The sequence below is a fragment of the Gadus chalcogrammus genome, chromosome 3 (genome assembly GCF_026213295.1).
Source record: "Gadus chalcogrammus isolate NIFS_2021 chromosome 3, NIFS_Gcha_1.0, whole genome shotgun sequence".
Taxonomy (NCBI): Eukaryota; Metazoa; Chordata; class Actinopteri; order Gadiformes; family Gadidae; genus Gadus; species Gadus chalcogrammus.
Window position 1 is genome coordinate 8,782,974 of NC_079414.1, and position 9,998 is coordinate 8,792,971.

A 9,998-nucleotide genomic window follows, 5' to 3' on the forward strand; every position below is an offset into this window, starting at 1 on the left:
TGAAAATGTCCACACCGCGGCAACCCTAGTGAAAACCAGGACTTCCAATACAATTATATGAAACAAACATACATTTTCTAAAAATAGTAATGATTTATGTGACCGTTTAATGTTTATAACATCTGGTGCAACCATAGCCGCGAGAACGTATTCTCAGCAGGGGGTGCTGGAAAAAAAAAAACGGCCTGCACTAGACTCGCAACTCGTCACATTGATAAAAAATATATATAGCAGCGCAGCTCAATTACACCAGTGCATGCGCGCACAGTTGAAAATCGATCGTTGTGTTCACTTCCTTCACACCATGGTTCACATCCAGCTGCTCACAGAACAAGTTTAGCGCACCACCGCTACCCTCACACTTTTTCATATAACCTTTTTTCAGCACTAGGTCATATGAGCATTAAATAAATGCTGCGTCTCAACATGCCTTGGACAGCAGCGAGGATGACTCGCTTTGCCACGGGCCGAAACAGTTCGGAGCGACCACAGCCAGAGCGAACACAGCGGGGCAGAGGAGTGTCAGGAAGTTTTTGGTGTACACATCAGTACGGCCTATTTGCACTACTGTTTAGTGGCAATGCAGTGTTTTATTCTATGCCTTTTTATTTTCGTATATTATTTCAATTAAAGGGACTCTTACCGTTGTTGCATTTTTACACTTTTTTTGGATAAGGTTAAATTGGTATTAATAAGGTAATAACACTCTAATATGCAAGACAGACCCACCAGGAGTAAAAACAAACATTTATTTTACTCTCATAATATTTAGTGAAAACTTCAACCAATAAAATTCTTCGGACCGAATGACCTTATTGGCCGACAGACCTGTCTGTTTGCTGCATGGATATATAAGGTTTTCCGTCTGCTTCTTGTGGCGCATTCGGGCCCGCGTCATCAAGGCGCGTCCTCAACTAGAGGGTTTGTTTTGATTCCACGGCAGACAGTAGCGAGTAGCGACCGTAGCGACTGACGATGGCAGACCAAAGTGGTCCACGGCGTACTGAAACTGCACCATTCAGTCCGATTAGGGGACTCATCTCGGACTCAGACTCACAGAGTTACCCTCCTCTGGAGCCTCAGGAAGACCTCCAGACTGTTGGCCACCAACTGCACCATTCAGTCCGACAAGGGGACCCGATTCGGCCTCAGAAGCCAAGTGGTCCCGCTCCCCTGGATGATTCTCAGGACCTCCAGACCGTTGGCAACCAACCGCACCACTCAGTCCGATTAGGGGACCCATTTCGGACTCAGACGCAACGTTGTCCCGCTACTCTGGAGCTACTGGAAGACCTCCAGACCGTTGGCACCCAACCGCACCACTCAGTCCGATTACGGGACCCATTTCGGACTCAGACGCGACGTTGTCCCGCTACTCTGGAGCTACAGGAAGACCTCCAGAACGTTGGCACCCAACCGCACCACTCAGTCTTATTACGGGACCCATTTCGGACTCAGACGCGTCTTCTTCGGACTTCTTGTTTACTAGACCCCTGGTAGATATTATGACCCCTGGGAGTCTAAACATAACCCATGGGAGTCTAAACATAACCCATGGGAGTCTAGAACTTTTGTACTGTAGCGACCCTGGGACAGTTAAATAGTTTGTGTGTTATGTGTTACATTATATTTCGTTGTCCGCTATGCCAGTTGTTCTATGTGTATGTATTGTAATGTTCTTCTTGTCAATCAGCGTGGGGGCGAATCATTAGGTCAGCTGGGGGAGGGCCTTGGAAGAACAGGAGGGTGGGGGCCTGCACGCGAGTGAGACCGTGTTGGGGGTTGCCGGGGTAACTGGGGTTTGTTTTGTGTCGGTTTTCTGCCGTTGGTTACAATGTTACGGGTTTCAGTGACCTGGTTTTGGTTCATTAAAACTACCTTCAACTACTAATGACTCGACATCATTATGTCACCGGCGAGGTCGTTACAGTACTCACTATTACAGTACAGTACTCAAAATAACGCTTAGTTTTGTACGCTTAGGGGGTGGGGCATTGGAGGAAGGCGGGATGATTTGAATGTGCTGTAATTCTCAAATGCAACAAAGGTCAGAGTCCCTTTAATACAATTTATTTATTCATGAAATCAAGATCTGGTCTTCAAATCTTTTTTCCAAATATAGGTCGTCTTACAATGGGGTTTGTGTTTATATTCGGACCAATACGGTACAGCGGGCGCTCACATGACGTTAAGCATTTCCTGGTGCATAATGTGACGCTTCAGAACCTAAAATCCCGTTTCTCCCCGTTTACACGACAACACATAAGCGGCGTTTTCAGAAATCTCCACTTTGGCCGGAGTTTTTAGAAATGATCGTTTTCTGTGATAAGACAGGGCCTCGGACAGGGGATGTTGCAGCACCCCCAGCACCCCTACTTCCCGCGGTACTGGGTGCAACTTACAGCTGAATGTAGTGCCATGTTGTTAAACGAAAACCTACACTAGCCTGGCTCGCTCTCGCGCATCTCTGTTCGCGCTCGTGCATGATTGCGCGTCCAGGTACTTGGAATGGGTGGAGTCAGAGTCAGCGTTGAAGGAGAGGGGGTAGGACCATTTGAGTTGTGTATTTTCAAAATCTGCTGGCGTTTCGCAAATCGCGTACCCAACCTTTAACGTCCATATTGGGGATTGCAGGTTTAGAAAGGAAACGTCCTGCAACTTTAACATAAACAGGCCGATCATTTGTATGGAGCAATGGCTTATGCTAATCAGCCTGACTGAAAATACAAGGGAGGACTTTTGCTTTCTGCTCCTATTTTCAGCTTTGCCAGCATATCCCTGTGGCAACATGCAACTGAAGTGAAAGATAAGACTACTTAGGTTTTTCCTCTGGAGACAGTAATGTATTGAGGGGCTCCTTTAAATGTCCAAAATCTGTTTCTTTACATCCTTTGAGCAATACGAAGCATAACGACGTACCTCAATGTGTCCATCTCAGCAGCATCACCCTGCTCTCAAATGAGGGAAGCCAGAGGCAACAAGGGCAACAGAGGAATGCTAACAGCATCAGTCACTTCCTCACTTTTGCCCCATCATTGGGGCTGTGCTTCATGTGAAGCACCAACACGGCACTGGGAATGCCTGAGCTGTAACTGTGAGGCTAACAGTGGCTTGTTACCCTCACAGCCTTCAGCATTTGAGTGAGCTGGTCCCCTTAGCCTTGCATGGGGGAGACGCGGGAGGTGAAGTGGCGTCTGACGGCATTGACAGCTCTTCGAAAGGTTGCTGTGAAGCCCTTCTTCTTCTTCTTCCTCAGCTCCGTCTCCTCTGCTGGCTCCTCGTCCCTTTCCTCCTGAGCCTCCTCCAGGTTCTCCATCCCCTGGCTCCCATCCTGGAGCTGACTGAAGGGAGTCACCAGCTCCACCACACTCTCAGCCTGCTGCTGAGAAGACAATTATAAAGAATGTCAAACACAATATGTGTTTCATGGCTTCAATAGATTAGGATCATGTCTGTGACATCATGAAAAGAGGAAGGATCAGACTCAAAGCATAACACACTTGCAGGCAAAATAGTGGAGAACTCGACTGAAACACTTCACATGTGTGGATAGGTCAATTTACCGAGGGACGTGTGGAGTAGTCAGGAGGACTGGAGGCTGGCTGGGCACCAGTCTTCCCAGAATCCCGAGGAGCCTGAGGCTGGGCAGAGCAGCCGGCCCGGTTGCCAGGGTTCATCTGGAGACATGCCTTAAAGGTTGCTGTGAAGCTCCTTTTCTTCTTCTTCTTCAACTCCACCTCCTCTGCTGGCTCCTCATTCCCTTAAAAGGAAGAGGACAATAGATTTAGACTGATTGACTGAAGCCCAGTTCAGATCAAATATTAATTTCACAACGTTTATTACAGGATCTGAACTAGGTTCACTGGGAAAGGAAGTCCACTAACACATGGTCATCTCAATGTATACTGTCGGCTTACATCTATAAGCGACGTAAAACAAGAGATTATTAGACATTGCTGCAATAAGTGGCAATTGTATAACTTCACCAGTGATGTGTCCATTCACTTTGTATCCACTACTACATGACAAACAAAGCCAGGACCACAGGCACCTGGGGAAGAATTACCTCTGGCCTGAGGAGGCTTGTCCTTGGGCTCCTCAGATATACGTCTGGTCTGAGGAGTCTTGTCCCGGGGCTCCTCAGACACACCTCTGGTCTGAGGAGGCTTGTCCTGAGACTCCTCCAGGTTCTCCATCCCCTGGCTCCCATCCTTGAGCTGACTGAAGGGAGTCACCACCTCCACATTCACAGCCTGCTGCTGAGAAGACAAATATAAAGAATGTCAAACACAAAATGGGGTTCATGGTTTCAATAGATTGGTTGTGATCATGTCTGTGACATCATGAAAAGAGGCAGGATCAGACTCAAAGCATAACACATTTGCAGGCAAAATAGTGGAGAACTTGACGGAAACACTTGGATGGGTCAATTTACCGAGGGACGTGTGGAGTTGTCAGGAGTAGTCCTTGCTGGCTTGATACCAGTCTTCCAAGAAACACAAGGAGCCTGAGGCTGGAAAGAGCAGCCGGACCAGTTGAGAGGGTCCACCTGGAGACATGCCTTAAAGGTTGCTGTGAAGCCCCTGTTCTTCTTCTTCTTCTTCCTCTTCTTCAGCTCCACCTCCTCTGCTGGCTCCTCATTCCCTTAAATGGAAGAGGTCAATAGATTTAGACTGATTGACTGAAGCCCAGTTCAGATCAAATAGTAATTTCACAACGTTTATCACAGGATCTGAACTAGGTTCACTGGGAAAGAACGTCCACTAACACATGATCATCTCAAAGTATACTGTCGGCTTACATCTAGTATTGTAATTAATTTTTCGATAAATATCTATTCTGAATATTTTTAACGGTATCCATAATCATTCTCTGCCGTATCAATACACAAATACCAGCCACGCTTTCTCGCTCTCTACTCTCGAACAGCGATTTAACAGACACATATCGCTACAGCACCAACATAGCCCCGCCTAATAATATGAGTAATAAAAGGGGCTATGAGATCAGCTGCATCTTTCAAGAACCTGGCTGAGATATTATCTAGCCCTGTGGCTTGGGCAGAGTTAAGGCCCTTTAGAATGTCGCCGATTTTTTCAGTCACACCTATCTCAGCAAAGAAATCCTGAATGGGTTCAGGCCCGTACAATCTTGGGCTGAGTGGTAGCTTCTCCACAAGTTTATGGGCAACTGAGGTAAAATAATTGTTAAAGTGATAGGCAATAGCCTCCTTCTTATTTACCTTTTTCCATCAATGGAGAGAGTAATACAAGAAATCTGAGTGCTTTTAGATAAGCATCCTAGATTTTTTCAGAACCTTCCACAATTTCTGGGGTTTGTCCTTGTTTCCGTTTATCATTTCAGAAAAGTAGGTTATTTTGGACTATTTGATTATACGTTGGGGCTCATCCTACAAGCTTTAAACTGTGAGAAGCCAGCTGGGTCCCCTGTGCATTTGTGCTTCGACATGGCTTTATCCCTAGCCCTGATGGCTTCAAGTACCTCTGAGTTAAACCAAGGCTGGGACCTTTGCTTTACCCTGACCGACCTTGCCGGAGCCACTGAGTCAATGGCAGAAAGGAACAGGGATTTAAACTTAACCCAGGCCAGGTTGATATCCATAGTTTCTAGGACTGGTGATCAATCGAGTCTACTGAATAGCGTTTGAATGACCTAATTTTGATTGTTTTGTGTCTGTTAAATGTGGCTCTTTGCAGCATTCTACTGCAATATATTAGAAAGTGGTCACTCAAGGAATACTCAATTTCCCCGCTCTGGGAGATATTCTCCTTATCTGAGACCAAAATCAGATCAATTGTGCTCTTGGTTGATTTACCAATTCTGGTGGGGTCTTTAATTAATTTGGTAGGGCCAAACATATTGCAACATCTTGAATAACCACTGTAAGTGGGGCAAGTTTTCTTAATGACATCAGTGTTAAAATCACCTATTAGAATGCATTCCCTCTCCATCCATTTCGGATATTTATTTAATACATTCTCCAAGTGAATTTTGCTGAGGAGGTCGATAACAGACCCCTAAAAGAATAGGATTGGTTTTGCGAAGGCATATATCTATTATTAGGATCTCAGCCTCTTCATTGATCAAACCCTCCCTTACTGAAAAGTGTAGGTCAGATCGAATTAACACACATACTCCGCCTCCGTTCCTATTTCGGTCTTTCCTAATTAGGCTATAGTTGTCCTCTTCAATCGCAGAGTCATTGATATTGGGATCGAGCCAGGTTTCAGAAATACATAAAGCGCCCACCTGGGTTTTATTAATCAGGAATCTAATCTTGTCCATTTTGGGTGGAATACTCCTGGCATTTAAGTGCATAAAATGCAACGCCTCACTTTGAGTACATTAAACTTGTCCCGCATACTTGTCCCGTTTCTACATTGAATAATTCACTTGCACAACAATCCTTCTTTGGCACCAATATGACATATTATTGTCCTTGTAGTTGCGGAAAAATACTCTATTTCATTTTTGTAAGTTTTCCCTGTTGTATTGAATATGGTACAGACGAATGATATTTTTCAAGGAATTGTATCGAAGTTAGAAAATCCAGTTTCGTGACAAAAACAAAATCTAGTATAAGCGACGTAAACAGGAGATTAGTACACATTGCTGCAATAAGTGGCAATAACTGTATAATTTCATCAGTGATGTGTCCATTCACTTTGTATCCAGTACTACATGAGAAGCATAGCCAGGACCACAAGGACCTAGGGAGGAATTACCTCTGGTCTGAGGAGGCTTGTCCTGGGACTCCTCAGACATACCTCTGGTCTGAGGAGGTTTGTCCTTGGCCCCCTCCAGGTTCTTCATCCCCTTGCTCCCATCCTGGAGCTGACTGGAGAGAGTCATCATCCCCACCAAATTCACAGCCTGCTGCTGAGAAGACTATTATAAAGAAAATAATCATAAGCCACAAAATTTCTTTCATGGTTTCAACAGATTGGTTGTGATCATGTCTGTGATATCATGAAAAGAGGCAGGATCAGACTGAAAGCATGGCATATTTGCAGGCAAATGGTGGAGAACTTTACCGACTGACGTGTGGAGTTGTCAGAAGGAGTGGAGGTCGGCTGGGTACCAGTCCGAGGAGGCACGCAGCATTCACGGTCTCTCTGGACCATGAGCTCCATATCTTTGGTGAACCTACATGGGAAATATAATAGAAACGAGAACCCTTCAAACTTCTGGCAGATCCAGAAACGTCGACACATGCAAAGGGAACTACCATGTACATAACACAATTGTGCACAATTGGGTAGTGCACTGAAACACGTTTACAGATCCCTCACAGTATCATAGGTGTGTTACCTGTCAGGGAAATGGTCCCAGGTGAAATAATCCTGGCTGAGCAGCTGAGAGCAGCTGGACCTCTTAGAAGGTTCCATTTGGAGACATGCCTTAAACAAAACACAAAAGGATCTGTGGGTTAATGCTGCTGGCCACACCAATGACTCAGAACATTGAGAAATCTTTGGCTTCCTAAAATCTTAAAACATATTTTTCTTTAAGGCTTTGAATTGAACACTTCACATTAACAGAAGGTCCTTTAATTCCCCATATTGGATTAAGGGAATATACTATCGACTCATGGACAGTGTTCTGATTCTGAATACTCCTGCTTACCTCTATGAGTTCAGCCAGCTGCTTGTCACACAGCTTGTACTTCTTTGTGGGCTCCGAGGGGGGCTGTACAGGAGGCAGGTACCTACACTGGGCCAGGTACCGACACTGCTGTAGCTCGGTCAGAGGCCCTGGCACAAGAAGGAGAAAAGGAGAAAATAAGTCACAAATAAACACAAGCACAAAAGTGTTTCAAGTCTTTATAATTAAAGGTTTCAAATAAGATCTAATTATCTAATTATATACACTTTCTACTACAGCAGCAATCTCTGAACAAGAACCCAGCCTAAAAATGTGCTTCCTTTGGAATGAATATCAAGTGGGAGTGTGTACTATCGATCTACAAAAACGAATTGAAGGATAAATTGCTTTAAACAAAAACAAATCACAATTCAAAAAAAATAATAGTTGGTATAATAATTATTTACCGATAGTGGCCATCATGTCGCGGACCAGAGCCAGATAGGTTTGGCCGCTAAAAGGAGTCTGGTATTTGGCCATGACCAGGATGGTGCAGCCGATGGCCCAAACATCAACCGGTCTGACAGGGAATGAATAACACACAATCAACAAGGAATAACGATGAGCGACGTCACACTTGAGCAGAATGCCTTCAGCTGATGCTACTCACGTGCTGTACTTGGTTTCTCCTAAGAGGATCTCGGGGGGCATGTAGACCGGTGTGCCTGCCCAGCTGGTTAGATTGACCGAGTTCATCAGCACCTTCCGACTGTAGCCCAGGTCGGCCAGCTTCACCACACCGGACAGGGAAACCAGAAGGTTTTCCGGTTTGATGTCCCTGTGGATGATCTGGTGGACATGGAATATGTTTGGACCAGGTTTACAAATAATGGGTCTGAGGTTTTCAATCGATTTTGTGTCTGTCTTTCTATATTGTATAATAGTTGTAGCGCAGATGCAACTCATTTTGAAGTAGTGCAGCCGGTCTAAAGCACCTCTTTAGTTAAAATCCAGATTGGGGATTGCAGGTTTAGAAAATAAAAGTCCTTTATCTTTCTCATAAACAGAGACTGATCATTTGTGTGGAGCAATGGCTTATGCTAATCAGCCTGACACAAAATACAAGGGAGGACTTTTGCTTTCTGCTCCTATTTTTAGCTTTGCCAGCATATCATTGTGGCAAAATGCAACTGAAGTGAATAGAAGGATAGGACTACTTACGTTTTTCCTGTGGAGAAAGTGCGCCCCCTGCAGGATCTGGTAGGTGTATTCCCTGAGTACATGATGAGCTAATCCCCGTTCTCTGGCCGCCAGCTCGTCAAAGATGCTGTGATCCAAAAGCTCCAAGATGCCATAGAGTTTGCCCCGCTCTACAAACCATCCCATACCCTTCAGGATGTTGTCATGACTCAAAGTCTGTTCAACAGAAAACCATAAAACATTTTGGGACTTAAAAAATGAACAGATAGGTAACCTATTGTTTTATTTGTCCATATGGAGCAGGTAGAAAATTGTCGATTATTTTATTATTGAAGTTAAGAATATATATATTGATAACGTATTAATCCCTTTGAATCAAATAAGGCCATACAGACGTTTCTTCTCAGACAGAGAGCTGACACAACCATCTCCTTTAAACAGCAAGTGGAGAAAGACTTCCATACCGTAATTGGCCTCAGTTCCCGGTTGATGCTTTTCTCCAGATTACCGCCATGAAACTCTTTGATGGCAACAACGTGTTGGGAATTCTTGTTCCGACACTTCCACACTTTTCCAAATGTACCTTGCCCAATGCAGTTCAATTTCTCAAAAGTATCCATTTTGATCGCAATACTCTAGGCTAATTGGCAAAAGGGAGATGTGGAGCAAATAAATATATATCATACGTCGCACCCGGTTTTTTTCTGAAAATCAACAAATAAATAAAGTTTATTATTAGTAGCCAACTATGCTATTTTACACAAATATTTATTCTACAATAAAATAAGGCGCCTGTCGGAAAAAGTCGGCCCACGCACGCAAAATCGACGAGCGGTGAAGTGCGTCGTGTAGCGGCATGCCGCTTTCACACGATAATACCAATCTGTTCGGCGATGGTGCACAGTTAACACAACGTCGACGGTGTATAACATAGGGGTTCTCACAATAAATACACATAAATCACAATAAAAAATGTTTAACATCCGTTTAGCTTACCTTCTTCTACCACTCACCAAACTGCATCGGAAAAAAGAATCGTTAAACGATTGTGACGTAGGCCTATATAGGCATAACTTCCGAACGCGATTCAGATGCAATTCCATGACATCAGAATAATTGTTCACGAAAAGTGTTTTGTTCTCATCCATGTCATAATATAACTCAACAGTTAAAGTTCAAGACCTGAATTTCTA

At 44.3% G+C, this 9,998-nt stretch overlaps 1 protein-coding gene across 1 annotated transcript; it reads right to left on the minus strand.

Annotated features, from left to right (window-relative positions):
• Window positions 1-3,154: 3,154 nt before the first annotated feature.
• On the minus strand, window positions 3,155-8,991 carry LOC130378648 (cyclin-dependent kinase-like 3). Its single transcript, XM_056585364.1, has 11 exons — window positions 8,827-8,991; window positions 8,276-8,454; window positions 8,073-8,185; window positions 7,648-7,775; window positions 7,333-7,421; window positions 7,056-7,167; window positions 6,747-6,909; window positions 4,436-4,644; window positions 4,067-4,259; window positions 3,564-3,760; window positions 3,155-3,382 (listed from the first exon to the last, which is right to left on the minus strand). The coding sequence occupies exons 1-11, from the start codon at window positions 8,989-8,991 to the stop codon at window positions 3,155-3,157; spliced, it is 1,776 nt and encodes a 591-aa protein (XP_056441339.1).
• Between the last annotated feature and the right edge of the window lie 1,007 nt (window positions 8,992-9,998).

Excerpts from the sequence above, each read along its gene's own strand:
- LOC130378648 (XM_056585364.1), bottom strand. The coding sequence starts at position 8,991 with ATGGGATGGTTTGTAGAGCGGGGCAAACTCTATGGCATCTTGGAGCTT. Across the intron at positions 8,186-8,275 it reads GGAGAAACCAAGTACAGCAC|ACCGGTTGATGTTTGGGCCA; the intron begins GTGAGTAGCATC and ends ATTCCCTGTCAG. Across the intron at positions 4,260-4,435 it reads ACAACTCCACACGTCCCTCG|CAGCAGGCTGTGAATGTGGA; the intron begins GTAAATTGACCC and ends TTGTCTTCTCAG.